Genomic DNA, 23,598 nt, shown 5'->3' with positions numbered 1-23,598 from the left:
TTTCAGTCTTTTCTTTCCATTCAAACCCATCTATCAATTCAGCTTTCGCCAGCATCATTCTTGAAACAGGGACGTTTATTAAAATTGTGTCCATGGAATGTTTGATAACTCCTTTAGTTAAAAACATTTTTTTTCCTTTTGGTGATTTAATCAACTAAAGTACCATCCTCTCCCCTCACTTGTTAGTGCAACTCAATCTTAAATCTGCACTAAGCAGGAATGAATCGTCCCAGGAAAATGGAAACGGTTATGTGGAGAGATGGAAAGCCTCCCTCCAACCTTTTGATCTCATCTTTCATCAGTTATAGGCAGATCCCCACTCTAATGTAGCTTTCCAGAATGCCCTTTGGGTACCGGACTTCAGTTCTTATCATTCCCACCCAGACTCACACATCTGATCCCAGAACTAGGAAAAACTGATATATCTGTTATATCTTCAAGCAAGAAAGGCTTGAACAGGTCTTATGTATAGAGTAGGAAGGAGCTAGCACAGTAAAGACAAGTTCCAGCTTGGTTCAGAATGAGCTATGGTTTGCTTAAGCATGCTTTTCCTGAATAAACCAACATTGGAGAAGTTCACAAAACAAATAAAACCATTATGATTTTGACACTGCAGTGGCTGGAGTCATACAATATATAAGCCTTTAGGGTTAATGAATCACAGTAATTGGGCTCATGCAGCGTATTAAGCCAAGGCTTAATTAAGAAAATGTATATGGCTGCCCAACACACACTCACTGACTCCAAGACGTTTACAAAGATAAAAGCCCAGTACAAAAACCAATATTTCTGGGGCAACAAAAACCATACCAGCCAGTTGATGGGCTTCATATCATCCTAGGCTTCACAGGCCTGTGGGCAGAACCAGGTCTTCAGGGCCTTGTAAAATAGTGTGAGAGTGAGAGCCAATTTTATCTCTGTAGGGAGGGAGCCACTACAGAGAATGCCCTTTTTCTTGATTCCACTAAATGGCCCTCTTAGGAGAGGGGACCCATAGCATTCCTTGCCTCCGCACTCTGATGGGAAGTAATATAGTGTGTTTTGTGAGTACAGCCATGTGAGGCAAGGACTCATACCATGCAGCACCTCTTTATGGCCCTAGAGGAGCCGAATAGCACAATAAAATCAGGCAGAAAAATCTGATTTTCAGCAGTGCCTCCCATTGCACTGAAATAATTCCCACTTTCCATCTTAAAGCCCTTAAGGGAGCCCTTGTGTGATCACCCATGCCCCCTACATCCCTCAAAAGTCCATTTAAATAAAATAAGTGGGATCTTAACTATAAACCATTTGCTTTATAGTTTTAGCAGGTTCTTGGTGATTTCCCATCCATGTGTGAACCAGGTCAGATCAACTTTGATTCTGGGGAATTAGCCAAGGTCAGCTACTTGCTGACACCTGCAGTTAATCACTATCAAATTAGAACCACAAAAGCAGCAGTTCTATATAATGGAATAAGTGAAAACTCACGTCTGTCCCACTTAACACAATGGGGTGTACTTTTGAGCACTGATGCATATTATTGCTGCCATAACATTGCTGTAACCCTGTTACAATATTTCTAGCTTACAGGGCTCTGAATTGTAAAGAGTTCTAAAGAAAATTTTAAATTTTAATATGTTACAAACCACAAGGGGAGAGTTAATCTTGAAGGGCAGCCTATGAATAATATAATAAATCAATCAATAGAACTGCATGGCATAGATCTCATATGTATTAAGCAACTGAGAACATAGCTCATGTGTTAGTCTAAGAAGGCAAAGGGTGTCCTCCAGGAGTTTAGGATTTCATTCCCATCAGCCACCAGCAATAAGGGGAACAATGGCTCAGCAGTTAAAGATTTTAAAACCCCTTGTTTGAGACCAGGTAAGCTCCCTTTACTTGCCCCAGCTCCTGCCCACCTAGCAGTTAGAAAGCATGTCAATGCAAATAGATTAATGGGTACCACTTTAGTGGGAAGTAACAGCGTTCCGTGCACCTTTGCCATGCTGGCCACATGACCACAGAAATTGTCTTCGGACAACGCAGACTTCCTTGGCTAGGAAACAGGGATGAGCACCGCCCCCTAGAGTCAGACATCAGAAACCTTTACCTTTAACCACCAGCCCTGATTCATTTACTTAGTTGAACAATTGGTATAGCTCCTCATCTCACAAAGGTGACTCTGGGTGGCATACAAGAGCAACCCCCCCCCCAAACAATAGCATAATTCCTAAAACCATTACAGGTAATCTTTGACTTGTGACCACAACTGAGCCCCAAATTTCTGTTACTTAACAAGATAGTTGTTGAGTTTTGCCCCATTTTATGACCTTTCTTGCCACAGTTGTTAAGGGCATCACTGCAGCTGATAAGTAAGTAACACCGTTGTTAAGCGAATCTGGCTTCCCCATTGACTTTGCTTGTCAGAGGGTCCCAAAAGATGATCCCATGACTCTGGGACACTGCAAGCATCATAAGCACGTGCCAGTTGTCAAGCTGGCGTCCAAATTTTGATCATTGTAGTGATGCTGCAATGGTCATAAATGTGAAAATAGGTCATAACTCACTTTTTTTCAGTGCCATTGTAACTTTGGATAGTCACTAAATGAATAGTTGTAAGTTGAGGACTACCTGTATACAATCCACACCCTAATACATGACTGGAATCAAAAGACTATTCCCAAAACAAAACAAACAAATAATAAAACTCGCTTAAGCTCCTGGCCAATAGACTTGTGGCCATCCAGATCTTCTAGGGGATGCTTTCCTCTGGGACAGGCAGGAGTCAGCAAGGTATTGTAGAAGATGGAGTGCAAACAGATGTGGGGCCATCAGATCACTTTTCCCCTGCTCTAGCTCTGCTCTAGGTCATGCATGGGAATCTTCAGCCAGGAGTCCTGATCTGCCCCATAAAATAAGTGGCCAAAGCAGAAGGTCTTATCTCCATTTCCAAGCCCCTGCCCCCATCTTATGGAGAAATAGTGAACTTTTCTGACACTCTAAGCTTCCATGCTCCTTGCAATCACTAATTTACCTATCATTTATTATCCGCATTTCGTTCAAAGCAATATCCAAATGGGAGTAAGTTCAAATGAGCCAGTTAAACCCCCATACAAAACTGTAAACTTTGAAAGGACAATCGGGATTACATCAACCACTGTTGACACTGAGATGCCACCTTCAGTGCACAAGAAGAGGAAAATTACAAATACACATAGGTAATTATAGTAATTACTTTTGAGGTTATTTTATTTTTTGGCCCGGCCCCATCAGCATCCATGGAGAAGGGGAAAGAAACATTGAAGATGGCACTAATGACTATATGATAGGTGTCCTGCTGCTTTCTAATGTTCATCGTGATGCTATAAAGAGAGGTGGGGCTTCAATCACATGGTCACGGATGACATCTTGATTTTTTTTTTTTTACATCCCAGCTTGATTTTACCCAGCTCTTGTTCTAATCCTGTTCTAGTTCTGATTTTGGAATGTAATTCTGATAAGCAAGCCATGGAATTGACCTTGGAGAAGGCATCCAGAAGTCATTAGGACAAGAGGAGCAGAAGAAGTATCAGTTAAGCTTTGGGGAAACCATGAAAAAGAAACTCTGACTGGCTTCCATGACTGCCTGGAGATAAGAGTGAGGGAAACACAACAGATTTATACAATTCTGTTACTACAACCTAACTTAATCAAATAGAGTTCCAGTCATCTTGTGGAGCATGTTTCCTGATTTGTCTACCTTGCAGAGCAGAACTTTGGCATTCCATTCAAAAACAAAGTTAACCTGAACTTGAAAAAGAACCAAAAACGTTGTGCTTTCACTGGAGGGGAAATGCTGAACCTTCAAGCTAAGCCATTTGGCTAGTATGGATAATTCATTGTTTAGCAAGAACACCAAAGTAGACCAAAAGTGTGGAAAAAATAGGCCTGGGGCAAAGTCCAGAGGCACTAATATGTCACCATATTTTTTGGAGTATAAGATGCAACCGAGTATAAGACGCACCTTAGTCTTTGGGGAGGAAAACAAGAAAAAGCTGATTGGTAGGTGGATTGGCCTCCCGGAATACCCCCAATCAGCTGTTTCCAGATGTGAATTTTAGCAACAGGTTCCTTGGTTGTGAGCTCTGTGCCTTGCTTTTTTTTTTTTCTTGCTTTTTTTTTTCTGCCTCTGAAAGCCTCTGAAACAGAGCTTCAGAAAAAAAGGCTTTTTTTCTGAAGCTTCTTTCAGAGGCTTTTATTCTGAAGAACTATCTGTACTCTGTTCAATCTCTTTTCTTTGGTATTGGTATGTAGATTAACCTCTTCCGGATCTGTTGGTTATTGTGTCATTCTCCAGATTTGTTAACATAGTATGGTTAGAACCTTTACTGATTCTTCCTTTGTTGCTTGCCATATTATTTTAGATAAAAGCCTTTCAGAGGCTTTTTTTCTGAAGCTTCATTTCTGAGGCTTTTTTTCTGAAGCTTCGTTTCTGAGGCTTTTTTTCTGAAGCTTCTTTCAGAGGCTTCTTTCAGCTTCTGAAATCTCCATTTGTAAGGCTGGGCGGGGCTACATTCAGAGTATAAGACGCACCCTCTTTCTGTGGGGAAAAAGGTGCATCTTATACTCCAAAAAATACGGTATATTCTTGGATCACTTCCTCCATGTTGCCCTAGCCCAGGGGTGTCAACTCAAGGATCTGGCATGCAGGGTGCTTAAATCTGGCCCATGGGGCCACCCTGGAAACAGTGAAGAACCAGCCCACGGTGCCTCTGCCAGCAAAAGCACCCGTGGCCCTCCCGAGCTCTGTTTTCACTGGCAGAGGGTTGCAGGAGGCCATCACAGCTGAAAACGGAGTTCAGGAGCCCATTTTCACTGGCAGAAAACAAGTGATGTTGAGGTTTCCATGTCCACCCTGTCCATGCTCACCCCGGCCCCCCAAGGTCAAACACAACCCTGATCCAGCCCTCAATGAAATTGAGTCTGACACCCCTTCCCTAAGCTAACCTAACTCTTACCCTAAACTTCTCTATCCAGTCTATCTATTTCTGTTAAGGCCATAACTGCCCAACCTCCTCCTGCAGAGCCCAAACAGATTTTTTTTTTAGTAAACTGGTCATAAATGTCCTTTATGCTTCATCCTGCAGTGGATCTGGTTGTACTTGACAGCATACTGAGCTGCAAGTACAATCAGATCCACTGTATTATTAAACAAATCTGGTCATATTTATTAGCTGTAAAATCAGTTATGCAAGAGATGGAAGGGAAGCAGCTATGGCAATATATTATATTGCCATATATTCAATCAAACAGTCAGCTTGATGTTTAGATTGGATTTGGCATTTTTTTTTTATTGCAAAAGTTTTACAATTACATTTTCACCCCTTTTTTCACCCCCCCCACCTCCCTCCCCAAACTTCCCATCCTCCCTAACCCTCCCTAACCCTCCCCCCCCCGGACTTCCCTATTATGTACTCATAACTAATAACACTGATATATAAGCTTGAACCCATCCCTCCCCCTGTATAATTTTTCCTCTTTGTCTCTTTACATTAAGATATTTCTAATACATTATTTTCAAATAAAAGCTATTTGATACTTTCTAGTTTGGTATTTGTTCTGAACATATTCTATCCACCTTTTCCATTCCCATTCATAAGTCTCTTGTGAACAGTCTTTTAAATATGCTGAAATCTGGTTCAGAATGTTAAATTTACACAGTCGCAAAACCTGAGAGAAAATTTCTATAAAATGTTTTATAGATGGCATTTAGATCCTAAAAAGTTGTCATGTATGTACCCTAATGTTCAGCCAAAATGCTGGAGATGTGAATGTCTAGACACTACGTATTATCATGTTTGGTGGACCTGTAGGAAAGTTAAGGCTTTTTGGATAAAAATTTGGTGGGTCATGCAGAATGTTTTGAGGAAAAAAATTCAATTTTCTCCACAGTTGTTTTTATTGGGTATAGTTAAGGGTTTTACACGGGGTGAAATAAAACTGATATTGTATATGATAACAGCAGCAAGATTGTTGATAGGTAAATATTGGAAGAATGAAGCTTTGCCTACTATCGAGGAATGGACTTTGAAGATGGCTAGTTTTGCAGAGATGGCGGATTTGGCATTTTTGTTCTCCTGTCAACTCCTTCCCAAGGACCTGGGGTGGGCAAATGTTTTTGTTTGATGGTGTTAAGAGGTATTGTCGCAGGATGTACCCTGTTGCAAGTAAATCAGCTTTTTTGCAATTGGGGATTTTTATCAATGCCAATGATGTTTAAGTGGTGCTCCAAATGTTTTGGAATTGCACCCAAGGTGCCTATTCCTATTGCTACCATGTTTGCTTTCTTTTGGCACAGTTGTTCTACTTCTCTTGCAGGTCTTTGTATTTTGTGATTTTCTTTCCCTTCTATTCTGCTGTCTCCAGGTGTTGCAATGTCCACTATCCAGACTTTTTAAAAACTTTCTTAACTACAGCGAAGGCAACTAACATATTTATTATTGCAAAACTTTGGTGACCTGGAGTTCAAGTCAACAGATTTAATTGCACTCCATTCTAGGAGTATTTTTTATACGTCACCATGAGGTATTTTTACATACTCTACAGATGGTCTTTGGTCTTCAGGGAGGAAGGCAGAGATGGGGAACCAGTGGCACTCCAGATATTACCCAACTAAAACTCCCAGCAGCCCCAACCAAATGATAATCATGGTAGATAAAGGGACTTCTGAAAGGTCATGAGTTTTTAAAAATTTTATTTGTTTATATTTATTTTATTTTTTAGCACTAGTGAGACACAGTTTATATTACCAGCATATCAATCTAAAAAAAAAACCCTGTGAATCTAATACAGTCAGCACTGGTTGTCAGGGCCCTTCAGGCAGGGAACTTCTGGGGATTAAACCTGAGAATGCTTGCTTAAAATGCTTTGCTACTGAGCTGAATTTTCTCTCTATACTGAATAGCTTTGGTAATATATTTGAGCTGTGTCTCCCCCATCCTCACTCTTTCCTGCAAATAATAGATGTAATCAAAGTTTTTTTGAGCATGAATAATGCAAGTGGAAGCAATCCGTTCTTCCCAATGATTGGGTGTTAAAAGCTGTAGGCATACTTCCTACCTCTGGGGGGCAGCACTTTTCTGGCTGTTCAACATATCCAGCTCTTGAGCACTGGCACGGCTCACAGACATGGTGGAGTTGGTGAGGCGGGTGGTGCGACGCCTGTTGCGGCGGGGGCAGCAGGAGGTGCTTCCTTGCTGAGAGGAGAGAGAGGTGCTGCGGCTGGTGCGGTAACCCAGGGGCTCAGTCAGACAAAAATCACTGTAGGTGTGTTCATCGGTAAACTCATGACTCTGCATGTGGGTGAAAAAAAAAATGCCGGGGAAGGGGAAGAGAGAGAGAAGGAGAAAAATAATAATAGAGGTTGATGTGAGTGGACAAACCTATTCTTACTCCCAAACGGCCCTTCACTCTTCAAATGTGCTCTTATCAGATTACTTAATTAACACTTCATCAGAGTTTTCCCCTAAACACTTTCTTCACATCATGTGTAATTTAATACAATTCTATTATGGCCACTTGCCTCTTTTTCCCCCCCTCTAAGATGAAAAGCCTCAAATATTGTAACTTTTCCTCATTGCTCCAACAATATTTAATAATTTGGATTACTTTGTTTTTGCATTCTCAGCTCGATACTCTTCTGAGAAATACTGACCGCAACTAAAAAAAGACTATGAATAGGATATTAAGAATGGTGACACCATTAATTTGTATTAAGGCATTATGATTCTAGCACTTTTATTATCAATTCCATTCCCAATGACTAAAAATATAGTTTCTGCCTTTTTTCCTGTGCTGAACTGACATTTTTATTGACATAGTAATAAAACTCTAAGATCCCCTTCTTGGGTCAGTTACTGCAAATTCAGCCACCAACAGCTTTTTATGAAAAAAGGGTGGCGGGAGGGCACGCAATACCAATCACTTGTCTTATTTCACAGTGTGTCTGTTATCTTATTACCATTTCCTCAAGCCTGAAGATAAATTTGTCCTTCATTGCTGCCCCTTGTTTTAACTATTCTAGTAAATTAATGTTGTTGCAAAACATAATCATGCTCATTTCTAATTCATTAGTTGTCAACTAGAGCAGAAAAATATAGAACATACATTTGTAAACCTGTAGAATCAGTTCAGACTGTCATATCAAATCTAAGCAGTCATATTCCAATCAAGATGAGCAATGTTAAGACAGTGATGAAATTCAGCTGAGATAAACAAAATCAAGGCAAAAGTAGTTCTGCACCAAGAGCAAATGAAAACAGGACCTTGGACAGCTCCATATGAATTCTAGTTTGATAGTCACTTACAGTTTAAATTTTAAACTATATGCAGTTTCCAGAGTTATACTCAATTAAAGTGTGTCTATGCTGCTACCACCACCCCAGCTTCTGGGGGCTACAATTCAGTCTTTCAAGACCTACATAGGATCCTAAGATTTCTGTCCTGTACTATATTTTAATAATTAAACTATAATTTAATACTAAACATCAAAAGGGGTGTAACCAGGGATAAAATCCAGCAGGTTCTGGAGAACCGGTAGCGGAAATTTTGAGCAGTTTGGAGAACCAGTAATGGAAATTTTGAGTAATTCCGAGAACCAGCAAATACCATCTCTGGCTGGCCCCAAAGTGGGATGGGAATGGAGATTTTGCAATATCCTTCCCCTGCCACACCCACCAAGCCACACCCACCAAGCCACACCCACAGAACCGGTATTAAAAAAATGTGGATTTCACCACTGGGTGTAACTAATTTAATTTTGCATCTACTGGCAATCTGCACTTCTGTTATCCTTGTTGCAATAAAAAGTAACAAACATTCTACCAGAAGCAATTAAACCATTATTGGGAGAGAGGGGGATCTTCCCTACAAAGTCACTGCAACAAGCCTCTCCCCTTTAATGTTGCTGCTTTTATTTTGGGTGAGGTTCTTCATGTTATATATCGGGGGGGGGGAACTGCCTAGAAATAAGATGAGCACAGTTCCAACCTCTCCCTCAATAAGAAACCCTCAAGTATTTAGTAACAAAAGTCCCATTATTCCATCTGAGCATCAAAATCATAGTTTACTATTTTCTAGAGTGTAAAGTGCCTTCCGCCGTGCCCTTAAAACTCACTTTTTCCAGCAAGCCGAGCTGGCTTAAGAAGAAATTTTAAATGTTTTAATTGGTTTGTATTTTTAATTTTGGGCCAAATTTATATATATATTAATTGTTTTTAATATTTGTATTTCATGTTTTTTAATTCTGGCTGTACACTGCCCTGAGTCCTCAGGGAGAAGGGCAGTATATAAATTTAAAAATAAATAAAATAAATAAATAAATAAATAAATAAAGTGGGAAGATTGGCTCACAAGGTGTTGGACAGAAAGCAGATTTCATTTGTAAATACAAATGCAGGCTTCACCCACCAGTCCCACTTCTGTTTCCCAAATTCTTTCCATTCCTCCCTTTTTTGATTCCTCCTCTATTTTGATCCCCCCTTCTTATTACTCACTGTAGTTTTCTCCAAGCAGTGCAAGAGATGGTGGTGCTGTTGTTCAAAAGCTGATCGGTTTCGCACTGCCAAGGCATGTGAATCAGGATCTCTGTCCTGATGGAGAAAGATGATAAAGGCAGATGGGATATCTGATGGACATAACCATTCCATTTCAACAATTGGTAGCTCCAGCTTGAATATCCACATATCTAAATTATCAGAGCCTTCATTGGACACGCAAATAGAAATGTAAAAATGGGGAAAACGCCTAAATACATAAGGTTTAAAACCTATTCAACTTTTAAATATATTTAGATTACTGTAATTCAGATTGCAAGAAGGGTAGCCAAGTATCTGAGTGCCTTCCATTGAAAAGAAGGTTTCTGCATTTAGAAAATAATACTGCAGGGTTAGGGTGTGGCTATATTTGTCCTCTCTAATGGACTACCTTTCTGTCTATAGGGAATTGATATTTTGCAAGATAGGAAGCCTTCCAACAAAGAATACTCCAGTTGCAATATAAAGTCGGGAGCTTATTTAAAATTGGAATTGAGATTAGAACATTTGAGGAGCACTGGATTAGACTTTTGAAGTTATTTTTTTTTTAAATATTTACTTACTGTTCATATAATATATCACAAATAAGATAAACAAATAATTTAAGAGTAGGCTTCCATGATGCCTGCATTAGCTAAGATCAAAGTATTGACAAACAAAGGGGGAAGAATTAGCAATCAGAACAAAAATCAAATGGTGCAAGACTTGACAGCAATGTAGGAAGCTGCATTGTGCAGCCCTTGACATTTCCAAACCATCTTCAAGGACATTCTGACTCACAGAATATTTGGAAAACACCAATGCATGAATGACAGCAGTTAAGTTTATTGCATCAGAGAAGACACAATCTGAATCAGCTAAAGCTGATAGAAAGGTATTAGGACAACAGTAGCCCCTAAAAGTCCAGGAGCTATGAATTGGGTCCTTTGAGACCATCCAGAGTAGCTGTTTCTTCAGCCAGTCTTCCTCTATCCTTAACAATGAATGGGTTCAAACCTAGTAAACTATGATTTGTTTTAGTTGCTATTTGTTGAATACATGAAAATGGGCTAGGTAAATACATGTGCTCACCCAAGCCAACACAAAACAAATTATTTTGTAGTATAATGCAATGCTTGAACCGAGCCTTTTTTTATTTGGACAGCACTTTAATTAAATTGCTCTCATTAATGAATGGGACTTTGCACAAAAGAAGTTCACAGCTTCCCCTAGATTTGATGAGAGGGAGAAATAGAGATGGGAATCTTGGGCATAAATCTAAACCAAATGCCAACGTTTCCAATGAACCCATTCGAGGGATTTTGTGATTATATTAACAAGTGTGGGAGATAATAGAGAACCAGAATTATTCCCTGGGGAAGAGCATTCCAGCATTGGTTTCCGCAAGTGACTCATAGAGGAAGCTCTGTTCTAAGCTTGGCCCAAGGATGTGTAACTGTTGGCTCTGGGGATGAACATGGTACTCAGCCTAATTTCAAAAGCCCTCTGAAAACAATCACATCCACCTCTCTTTTTGCCAGAGAAGAGACAGACTCCTTTTGCCAGAGGTCTAGACTGATCATTTGCAGATTGTTCCTGAAATTAGGCTAAGTGCTGCATGCATCCCCATAAATAAAGTAAATAAAATGGGGAGATAGAAAAACAGATCAAGAGAGAGAAAAACAATAACAGATGTGACAGAAAGTGGATGGCCAAGAAAGGGAAAGAGGGCTGGTGTATCCCATTCTTTTTCTCTCTTTTTTTTCCTTATCTTTCAGCAACTAGCTCTGCCTAAAATTATCTTTGGCTTAACATGCAGCTCTGGCAAATTAATCTTAACACTGATGGAATGCAATGGAGAGAAAATGTCTACAGCCCAGCTGTAGTCAACTCCAAAGATCAAAGGTTTAGGTTTGCTCATTTTGACTGCAATAACAAAAACTGAGCATATTGGCCCAAACAAAGAGGAACATGTGTTTCCCATTCATGCTGATCCTTGTTTTCCTTACCTAGGAAAAGTCAATTGGTTTAAGAAAATCTGTGCCACTATCTTAAGGATGCCCAGCATGGAGAAAACTGAGGGCACCAGGTTGAACAGAGAATTGAGTTCATACCTCAAGGCCTCCATTCTGCTTGTACTGAAGAAAAGCGTTGGTAGTGCCACTCTTGGCCAGTCGTATTCGGGTCAGGCGAACTTTCTGTAAAGGGAGAAACACAGAGAACTATTTGTGGAATGTCACAGATAATTGAGTTCCCCGTGTATGTGGTCTCCTCCTCCTCCTTCTCCTCCTCCCCCTCCTCTCCCAAAATCTACCTGCTGAGCTCGTCGCTTATCTGCCCGCTGATTCTGGTGGTAGATACGGCTGAAGTTGGAAACAATGACAGGTACAGGAAGGGCGATGACCAGCACCCCACTTAGAGAACAGATGGATCCAAAGATCTTCCCTGCAATGGTGCTTGGAACCATGTCACCATAGCTGCAAGAGATACGACAGTTACGGCAGCCCTTAAGCCTGTGATGGCGAACCTATGGCACGGGTGCCACAGGTGGCACGCGGAGCCATATCTGAGGGCACACGAGCGTTGCCCTAGCTCAGCTCCAGCACACATGTGCCCACTGGCCAGCTGATTTTCGGGCCTTCTGGGCCCACCGGAAGTCAGCAAATGGGCTGTTTCCAGCCTCCAGAGGGCCTCCGGGTTGGGGAGGCTGTTTTCGCCCTCCCCAGGCTCCTAGAAAGCCTCTGGAGCCTGGGGAGGGCGAAAAACAGGCCTATTGAGTCCACCGTGCCATCACATGCCAAAAGCATGGGGAGGGGGTCGCGCACATGTACAGGGGGGCAGGGCGCATAGAATTATGGGTGTGGGCAGCACACACATGACCACCCCGCAGTCACCCCGCTTTCGGCACACGATGGCAAAAGGGTTAGCCATCACTGCCTTAAGCCATCTCACAATTGCCCACATAAACCTGTTACCCTCCATTTTATAACACCCAGAAATGAACATATGCCCTCCACCAACTAGTGCCTTTCAGATATGTTGAGCTTCAATTCCGATAACCCTTAGGTAGTATTCCACTGGATTAAAGGAATTGAAATCCAATGTATTTGGAAGGATTTTCTTGGCCAGTGTTCCAGAAGGCTGGAGAGAAAATAGCTGACTGCTCAATAGCATAATCAGGACTTTCAAGTCTGGAATCCAAGATTGTGCAGTCTGCCTCTGTCCTCACAACACCAAGTAATCAAAGACTGGCAAATAAGAAATGGACTGTCAGTTTTGCCCAGCAAATATACTGGGGTTCACCAGGATTGCCATTATTCATTTAAACATCTTCCCTTCTCTTCATCATTAGAAAAATAAACCTTTACATTAGGCAGTATTACCTCTACTCCTCTCTATATATTACCATTCTGATGAAAAAACAAGGCTTATTCCAAAGTCAGTGGGTGGGTTCCACAACTGAAGCCAGGCTCATTGCCTTATCAAAGGAGCCTACATGGGATAATTAAGTTCAGGTTTGCAATCAGCAACCAGGCTGTGTATATATGTAGATGAGTGGGGGCATTAAGTGTGTGTGTGAGAGAGAGAGAGGGAGGGAGAGGGAGGGAGGGAGGGAGGGAGAGGAAGAGGGAGAGAAATTTTGGATGGGATGCTGAATTTTTCATTGACCCCTCTAGCACACTGTTAAGAGCAGCTTGATGTAAAAAAAAATCAAGCAAATGAAAAGATCTTGATCTTTGATTTCCATGCTGTGAAAATGTTAAGTTATGTGACAAGCTGCTATTAAGGACCCAGGAGGATGACTAAATAATAGTGGTGGCATATCTACTAGATAGCTTGGGTTGTGTGTGCTGCATAAGAATTATGTAAGCACGAGCCTGGAATTTTTGATTCACATAAACTTGAACTTTCTTTGACCAATACAAATTTCCAATATATTTCTATTAAGGTGTGGGTTTTTTTTTTTTTTTGTTATTCATTTCACTGTTCTGGTCAATTCTGTTACCATACGTGTTTTTGAAAATCATTTTAAAAATATCTATTCTAATTATGTAAGTTTTGAGTATAGTTTAAAACAGGAATGATTAAATATGTATTACAAGAATGTAATTTATGGTTTAATCATATATTTAAATGTTTTTTTTAACTGTTGACTAAATTTACAATATTTAAGTGGCATTCTAATAGTTATTCAGATAATAGCTTTTAGGCTGAGAAGCTAAAGAGGAATGGCCCTGGGTAATAGTTGGATGGGATTCCTCCAGTATACCAGAAGTCTACCCTAGATCAAGAAGTTGAAAAAACATCTTCAAAGAAGACAATGGTTGATCACTTTCATGTCATTACTGGGGAGTGGAACCACTGGTGGTGTAGAACAGTGGTGGGTTTCAAATTTTTTTACTACCGGTTCTGTGGGTGAGGCTTGGTGGGCACGGCTTGGTGGGCATGGCAGGGGAAAGATACTGTAAAATCTCCATTTCCACCCCACTCCAGGGGAAGGTTACTGCAAAATCCCCATTTCTTCCCAATCAGCTGGGACTTGGGAGGCAGAGAATAGATGGGGGTGGGGCCAGTCAGAATTTTTACTACCAGTTCTCCAAACTACTCAAAATTTCCACTACCGGTTCTCCAGAACTGGTCAGAATCTGCTGAAACCCACCTCTGGTGTAGAAGGATGATTAGGAATTCCATCTTTTTTATATACAGGACTGCTGTAAAGAATTTCTTTACTTGTAAAGTGAGTAGAAAAACAATCTCACCTGATCTGGTGCCTTCCAAATATGTTGGCTTTCAATTCCCATCATTCCTATTCAGCATGTGAAATAGGGATGATGGAAGCTGGAATCCAATACATCTAGTGGAATTGATCACAAATGTTGGTATGAAATTATCTGATGCTCTATTTGTGTCTACATCAATAGACTCATGTCAATGAGAAGAGACTGAAGACATATGATGACAAAGTTCTACAAACGGTTCCCCAAAATTCAGCCACTTTCATTGGCCACTAAAAATCAGACTTTTTTGACATTTTTTTGAATATTCAGTCCCAAAAGAAGCTTCATGCAGCAAAATGAAACCAATAAGCATGTGAGCATGGTTAGAACTAATAAAATAATAATAATAATAATAATAATAATAATAATAATAATAATAATAATAGCACAACAACTTTATTGTCATTGTACGAGTATACACAGTATACCCATACAATGAAATTCACTTAACACCCAAAGACCAGGTCTAACACACATAACAATCCCCCAAACACACTCCCACCTACCACAATTCCCCACCCCTAAACCACCCAAACATCCACACAACAGACCAAGTAATGCTGTCCAACAGCTCACTGATGGTGGCCCTTTAGTTCATTGTTGAGTGCAATTATAGCTCTGGGATAAAAACTATTCAGAAAACGTGTGGTCCGAGTTTTAATTGTTCTGTATCTTCTGCCAGAAGGCAACAATCCAAAAATTATATGACTCAATATATAAATTTCACCATTTCACCAACTCTAATCCCATTGCTACAGAAGATTTAAATCTTCAGCCTGGTTCTTCAGTAGTGAAGGTAATTAATGTTTCATTTCATGATTGCCCAACTCATTTTGAAACTGACCTTCCCTCCCCCTAAAAAGAGATCTCTCTGAATGTAATTCTGGTGCAGAGTACCTCATCCTTGCATTCTCCATATAGCTGGGATGAAATCTTATAATTCCCACTTAATGGCTACAATAATTTAATTTATTAAACTTGTATACCACCCAACTCTCAATGACTCTGGGCTATGATGGATGATGCTGATGCTGAGGATGGTATTCTAATATATCTGCAGGACACTGGACTTGGAAAATCAAGCCTGACACATCAATTAAACCAGTTAAAAGAATATTAACCCATTTAATACAGGCAAACACATTTCAAATAATAAAATTTTGCTATTTTCAAGTCAATCAATCTCTTTCCACTCCTCTTTATCCACCAGCATCAGGCTTTAAATCCTTCTCCTCTTTTTCTTCAACATATTAATGCCTCTAAATATATAACATCTAATGATCCAGAGGGACAAATTCTCCACCCACCACTCCCCCACACATATCCCAGTCAGAGATGGTATTCAGCCGGTTTGGACTGGTTCACTCAAACCGGTAGTGGAAATTGCGTCCACCTGCCCACCCGCCCTGGCTCTATGCCGTCCTATTTAGGCACATTTTTTAGGCCGGGAGCATGCGCAGAAGGTGCGCGCATGAGCAAAATGCATGCACGGAAGGCCAGGCACATGTGCGCGCAAACCAGGAGCATGCACGCACGAAGCAAGCACATGTGCACGCGCAAACCAGTAGTAACTTAATCTGAAACCCACCGCTGACCAGTGTTTCTGGCAGTATGGCTTCATGGTTGAGCTGGACACCTTCCCCAAATTCTGTAGATGGAGCTGGTTGCTCACCATCTGGTATGTCCTCCTCCCCAAGGATACCACCTAGCTGTCATTTCCAGTCTATAATGGAGCAAACTCCACGTAACCAGTTGACTTAAAGAGTGGGAATCTATGGCACCTGTCAGAGAACAGCAGGTTCCAAGAATTACGGCCTTAATAACTCTTTATTTCTGTTCTGATGAATGGGCCCTTGGGAGACCATTAATAGGACCAGTGCTGGGGAAAGAAGGAGAGGAAGCAGGTAATTGAATATTAAAATTCAGCAGAGACCAGAATGAATGAATGAATGAATGAATGAATGAATGAATGAATGAACAAATGGAGGTCAGATATTTTATCCAACTCAGCATTGCTTTCTCCAAATGATTTCCAGAGCTTCCCTGTACATTCACATTTCAGTTGCGTTAAAGAATAAGGGGAGGGCAGGAACTGTGCTTTCACTAAATTTTACAGTTCTGAATCCAAGGGTCTTATAGTTAAATATAGGCAGTTTAAATGCAAAATATACAGGCATGCTATTAGAAACAGAGTCTATACTAGTTTCCAACATACATTGTGACTTACTGGAGCAGATCAAGGACAGGTGGTTTGCATGCCAACATTGAAACACTCCAACTCAAAACTATGCATGCAAGCTGAAAAACTTCACCCTGGTACTGAGTTAAACATTTCTTTCTGTAAATTTTAATGCACGCTTATAATCTATGTCCAATTTTGTACAGGTTCAGAGCAGAAACAGTGACTGTGGGAAGTGCCAAAGTCTTGGTACTCTTTCAATCAGTCCTTTAGATCTTCTCTGATAAAAAGCTTCCAAATATTGTTCATTGAAACACAAATTTGTGCAGATATCCAAATATTTGCATGCAACTGTACCCCACTCTCCTTCAATTCTATGTACTAATCAGTCAGCCAGCACTAGTGCTCCTGGAAGGTCCTATCTATCTTCATATTGTTCTCAGTAGTAATTAAGAATTATATTCCATTTTTTATCCGGAGATGGACAATCTTTTGAGATTCTGACACAGAATGCTTGCCATGGTAAAGTGGTGGTTCATCTTGTCCACAAGAAGGCATTTATTTATTTATTTATTTATTTAAATTTATTAATATAACATATATGGTCACCAAACTCACAGTGACTCTAGGCAGCTTACAAAAATAAGCACTGCTGAATCTAATCTTTTGTCTGGTCTCCAATTTATTATCTTATTAGGGAAGGTTGTTGAGAAGGTGATAGGTCTGAAACTCCAAAGGACCCCAGAGGAAGCAGATTATCTGGATTCCTTTCAGTTGGATTTTAGGATGGATTATAGTACTGAGATAGTACTGATCATGCTTGTTGATGATTTCTGGTGGGCTTGAGATGGGGGCAGGGGCATCCATCCTGGCCTCCCTTGCTCTTTCAGCAGTGTTCAATACCATTGATCATAGCTTATTTATTTATTCATTAGATTTATATGGCTGCCCGTCTCACATAAAGTGACTTTGGGTGGCTAACACAATAAAAACATCAATACAAAACAAAATGCAATTAATAAAGCCACATCAAAAAGAAAAAAAATGGTCGCTGAGGGTAAATCAGTCAACAACAAATTCATGTAATTTATCAGCTCATCCACCTGCTGACCACCGTGTCTGACAGACAAGCTGGGTCTTAAGAGGTTTGCAGAAGCTTAGGGGTTTGGGGGAAGCATATTTTACCATAGTTCTTCTTCCAAGGCCAGTTCCACTCAGTTGTGTCTGCTCCTGAGCGCCTCCATTTTATTATGCCTCAGGACTTGACTCTCTCCCTCCTTCTAATATCTACATGAAACTATTGGATGAAGTTGCTAGTCAGCCTGGGAGTTATCTAAGGTACTAAGTATTATCTAGAAGGATGCGGTGGCTCAGTGGCTAAGACACTGAGCTTGTTGATCGAAAGGTCGGCAGTTCAGCGGTTCGAATCCCTAGTGCTGTGTAACGGAGTGAGCTCCCGTTACTTGTCCCAGTTTCTGCCAACCTAGCAGTTCGAAAGCATGTAAAAAATGCAAGTAGAAAAACAGATATTGTGACCCAGGCCCAAGTAGGTAGTAGTTGACGCAAACAGTTCCAAAACAAACAGACTTTATTGGAACAGCTGAAAATTAACTCATTCTCAGCGTAGTCCAAACTAAATCAAAACAAATTCTTCATAACACAAATTCTTCAGTCTAATCACCAACCTTGGTATAATTAGGCAAACTGCCAAAGGCTTCTCTTGGCAAAAGTTCAGAAGCAGAAGACGCTGACAAGAGATAAGTGCAGCAAGACAAGACCAAGTCTATCAACGTTGCTCTTGCCTTCTGGCAGCTCTTCTCATGCGTGCACTAGGAACAGGCTCCTCCTGTTCCTCTGCCTCTCTACTGTCAACCTCTGGAGGCTCCAGAGTCCGCACCTCACTCCCCGATGGCCCTGGCCCCATCTCTGCCTCCGACGCAAAGCCCTCATCTAGGCTTTCCCCAGCCTCCAGGACTGGCCCATGTTCTTCCTCAGCCTCATCACTGTCCGACTCCGCTGCCAGCTCCGCAGGCTGCTGGCGGACCACAACAATAGAGACCACCTTTGGTGGGAAGGTAACAGCGTTCCGTGCACCTTTGGCATTTAGTCATGCCAGCTACATGACCACAGAGACTTCTTCAGACAGCGCTGGCTCTTCGGCTTTGAAACTGAGATGAGCACCGCCCTCTAGAGTCGGGAACAACTAGCACATATGTGCAAGGGGAACCTTTACCTTTACTAAGTATTATCTATACATTCATGAAAATTAGTTGTACATCTCTGCTCTTGGCGATCCATCCCTTGGGATTCTGGGCATGCAGAGTTTGTGTTCAACTTTAATGACAGACAAAACTGATTCACAGGATAGCCACTGGGGTTACTAACTCCAAATCTGAATTGGCCTGAACACTGTCACAGTGATGTAGTGAAACAATTGCTTCACAGCCTCCTTTCTTTGGCTCAGGCATGAGGAAAGAGTGTCTTTCATGGAGTCAGAATCACTCTTATATTGATTATACCTTTATCTATTCTATTGGGTCTCAGGGACTAAGAACCGAATTATAATTAGTGCTAGATTTAGAGCAGGAGTCCCCAAACTTGGCAGCTATGCTGGCTGGAGAATTCTGGGAGTTGAAGTCCACAAGTCTTGAAGCTGCCAAGTTTGAAGACCTCTGATTTAGAGTATCAAGCCAATCTTCCATTCCTTCCTGGTACCCTGTTTCATACTGCTCCTCTCCTGCAATTGGTTGCTGCCGTAAGCTGCTGCTATCACAATTTTCATTAGCCCTTGAACTTCCAACTTTATGCATTTTTTAACCAGATAATAGTTAGAATCTTTGCTTTATTACAAAACAGCAAACTTTGTCATCCTTGCCTATGAGAACTGTTTCTCTCTGGCTGTCCTCGGATTTCAAGTTTATTTATATATTTACCCAACTTGCATTCCCTATAAATGTATTGGCTAACCTGAATTCTTACTAGCACTCAGCAAACCAAAGCCAAGTTTATTCTGCCTGATATACTAATACTAAACCAAAATCTAATATTATTGCAAAAATAAGATAATAAAAAATAAGTTCCTATTGTAAAAATAAGAAACTTATTAACTAGAAAGTAAATATGAAAACCGTTGATAACTATATCCCTCTGCCACCAATTCTTTACACTGTATTTTACATTCCCCTCAATAAAATTCTAGCATCTGGTGATAAGTTAACCATTTGTGTTTGCCTATTATTTCTCATCTATAATATGCTCCTTGTGCTGAGAGCCACATAGATGTTTTGGGGGCAATCTCAGTTTGTATCTATTCTACATTCTCAATATAGCACTTCTAACAGTGATTCTTAAAATCCACATTAATCTTGACCTTGTAATACCAGAAATATCCATGTCAACCAAATCTCAGGTCATGTCCTTCTAATTTTTCTTCCTGTACAGTTAAGATACAGTTATGTTTTGTAAAGGTTGTAAATGTTCCTCCTTAAATCATTTATAATAAAAACGTTAATACCATCTGGTTCACAGGCCTTTCCTGGTTTAATTTTTTTTTTTATAACTTCAGAAACTTCCTTTAATTTTATAGGTGAAGGCACCTGGCAGTCGAAAAAAGTGTTTATGGCTTTGAACATTGTAAAACTGAGTTTGAAATAGAATTGTGTACAAATGTTGGCTATATAATTGTTAATATGTACAGTTTAAACTTTTATTGAAATTCAAAACAGAAGAAGAATAGGTGAAAGAATGTATGATAAAGTGAGCTAAAAATTTGGTCATAATATATAGATGGAACAATGGAAAAATAGATGTCTGAAAGTATTGAAATTTACACAAGGCTATAAACAGAATTTTTATAAAATGATGTACCCTTGGTATATGTCACCAGAGAAATTGTCTAGAATGTATAAAGTCACTTCAAATCAGTGGTGAAATCCAAAATTGGTGGGTGTGGTGTGGCTTGGTGGGCGTCGCAAGGGAAGGATACTGCAAAATATCCATTTCCACCCCACTCTGGGGCCAGCCAGAGGTGGTATTTGCCAGTTCTCCGAACTGCTCAAAATTTCTGCTACCAGTTCTCCAGAACCTGTCAGAACCTGCTGGATTTCCCCCCTGCTTCAAATTTATGCTAGAAATTTGAACAAAAAGGGACATTTTATCATGTTTGGATTCACAGATGGATTTAAACAATTGTATATTGTTTAAAATCAGAAGATTTTAAACAATATATAATTAAACTAGAGGTTTTTCTTGGGGATTGATGGACAGTTGGAACAAAGTCATGGAACTTTGTTTTTCTACATGATAAATGCAGCAAGATTACAGGTAATCCTTGATTTATGATAATACATTTAACCTAGGAACTTGATTGAGTGGCACCTGTACATTCTTAGCTTGCAAGCTATACAAAAACAGGCAGCAGGTCATATTTGGCCTGAGGGCCACAGTTTGCCGACCTCTGATTAGAAAGCTACAGCTTCCCTATTCTATAAAGTTTAATAAGTTTTTTTTAAATAACTAAGCATAATTTCTTGCTTTATAATAGTTGATTGCAAACAGTCCTTGTTTAGTGACTGCCTCATTTAGTGACTATCTGCAGTTATGATGGTAATGAAAAAGTAACTTTGTGACTTTTATGGGCTTCCCAGATCCATAAAACAAAGGAAAGCTGAAGTAAGATCATAAGTACAGAAGAAAATGTACCTAATTCAAAGTATTTTGAAAAATATGGCTTCACTTAGCAACCTCTTGACCAGCTCCTAATTTTGGACACTAAATGACGACTATGATGCTAGCCAAAAAAACCAAAAGTAAAACCATGTAGAACTAAAGTCAAACCATATTTGCAGAAAATGGAAATCATTTGCATGAAAAAAACCTTGCAACCCATTTTTGATGATTTCCAGCACAGGCATATCTTTTGAGTCAGTTGCCTCAGGAAACTGTGAAGAACCTGTGGCCCTCTAGGGAGGACTTTGTTCATTTGGAGCTAACATGACCTAGCAACCTTTTTTCTGCTCTGTCCTCTTAAAATCGCCATCATCTGATCACCAGCTCAGCCATGAGGTAGCATTACATCCCCTATAGCTGCCCAGTTTTCAAGTACAGTAGTGCTTCCACCTTCTCCCAAACCAGGTTTTACCATGTATACAGTGAACAACCTTCACCAAAAATACTGTTAGCAGCAAAGTCAAGTCCTCTCTAATACATGCAATCCATGTGGCATCCTTTAGGCTGATATGGGTACACTCCAGGGGTGAAATCTACTTACCTTCCTTACCAGTTTGGAAGTGCACGCACCACACACGCACACACCTTCTGCGCATGCGCAAAATCTTCTGCGCATGTGCAGAAGGTAAAAAAACATTACTTCCTGGTTAAAACCAGATACAGCGATCGATAGATAGATCAATAGATAGATCGATAGATCGATAAATAAATCGATAGATCGATAGATCGATCGATAGATAGATAGATAGATAGGGACAATACAATATAGGAGATAAAATATTAAATTAAGATTAAACCATAATAAAATCACCATAAAATCGAGCCATAGAATTGCAATGGGATAGATCTGATAACTGAAGAAGCTAATCATCTAACTACTTCTGGTATGGCTGTGATAAGATCATCCCAAGTGCCTTGAAATTTCCTAAGAAGACATTCTTGAACTATATATGTTATTGTTTGTCTAGTGTATCACAGGCACATCACGGGCTCTCTGCCATTCCCATTTAAAGAGCATTCCTTAGTTCTGGAATGGCCTGTAATGATTCTATTCAGGTGGCTTGATATTTTTCTGAGCAACTGCATTCCTGAAAGTGGTTTTGTTGGATATGTGTGATCTGTTTGGTTGTGGTTATTAAAAGTTGCCCAACTTAATCGCCATTGTTCATCTAGATCAGGGGTGTCAAACTCGATTTCATTGAGGGCCATATCAGGGTTGTATTTGAGTTTGGGGGGGCCAGGGTGGGTGTGGGCAGGGTGGGCATGGCCAGCTCGACATCACTCAGGCCGGGGGCACCTGTGGTGGCCCGAGCACTCTGCCACTGAAAATGGGCTCCCGAGCTGTTTTCGGCTGCAACGGCACCCTGCAACTCTCTGCCAGTGAAAATGGAGCTTGCAAGGGATGCGGGCAGCCCTCCCGAGCTCTGTTTTCACTGCCAGAGGCACCATGGGTCAATCCTTTGCTGTTTCTAAGGCGGCCTCATGGGCCAGATCTAAGCACCCCGTGGCCAGATCCGGCCCCCAGGCCTTGAGTTTGACACCCCTGATCTAAGACTGTGGTATGTTATCTCAAAGCGGTTTCCAAGACTTAAGCCTGGTGAGAGGTAAAGAGCTTAATATTTTATTATTGGAAGTTCTCTAGAAGTCAATGATATGTTTATCTTATCCCACTCTCGAACTGTCAAAAAGAATCTATGAACGTACTTATGAAAAAACACACCACATATTGCCAGATGTTTACCTCAAGTAGTCTAGCTGTGGAAATTCATCTCCTTTCCAAGACCAGCCCATGTTAAAGGGGAGAGGCAAACAAAGCTGACAAAATGCACCAAACCCTTTTCTTATTTGTACTGTGCGCTGTAAATAAAGACAGTACCACAGAGATCAATTTTATGCTACTGTAGTTTTCTACTAGCACAGGCACTGGTGGACAGCACTTGGCTGGAGCTATAAAGTTTATTTCCACCTGCATTGTATGAACATGTGCTACCTGTTGACTTGAATCCTCACTATTCAGATTTCTTGGAAGACCTCAGTGTTAGCAAAGAGAGAGAAACGCTTGTCTCTCATTCTACTTTCTGACCCTCATATCAGAGGCAGGTAACAGAATTTGGGAGGCTGGTCAGAGTGCTGATGGATACAACAGCCATGCTGCTGGGATTGAGGAGACTCGGATAAGATACCTTCTTGGCACATGAAAATATGCACACTTCTGAGTATTGTTAGTATTCCCTTCCTGCTTGACCCCCCCCCCAGCCCCCCAAACTTTCTATTTCTTAACAGGCACCATTTGTTTCTTTCCTTGTATGTTTAAAAGCATTTGGGGCAGTGGTGAAATGTAAAATTTGTTACTACCGGTTCTGTGGGCATGGCTTGGTGG

The 23,598-nt window shown here is 40.6% G+C and overlaps 1 protein-coding gene across 1 annotated transcript in view; it reads right to left on the bottom strand.

The window, feature by feature from the left end:
* The window catches only part of KCND1 (potassium voltage-gated channel subfamily D member 1), a 54,113-nt gene that overhangs the window by 5,729 nt on the left and 24,786 nt on the right, over positions 1-23,598 (bottom strand). Inside the window, exons 2-5 of the mRNA XM_070935126.1 lie at positions 11,848-12,010; positions 11,648-11,731; positions 9,516-9,611; positions 7,081-7,313 (exon numbers count right to left, since the gene is read on the bottom strand). Of these exons, the coding sequence (XP_070791227.1) occupies positions 7,081-7,313; positions 9,516-9,611; positions 11,648-11,731; positions 11,848-12,010 (576 nt within the window). The remainder of the gene's footprint in view (positions 1-7,080; positions 7,314-9,515; positions 9,612-11,647; positions 11,732-11,847; positions 12,011-23,598) is intronic.

Source organism: Pituophis catenifer, unplaced genomic scaffold (assembly GCF_029215685.1).
Source record: "Pituophis catenifer annectens isolate HBS135680 unplaced genomic scaffold, rPitCat1.0.hap2 SCAF_2, whole genome shotgun sequence".
Classification (NCBI taxonomy): Eukaryota; Metazoa; Chordata; class Lepidosauria; order Squamata; family Colubridae; genus Pituophis; species Pituophis catenifer.
The sequence above is the reverse complement of the archived record's forward strand: the minus strand, read 5'-3'. Positions and strand labels throughout refer to the sequence as shown.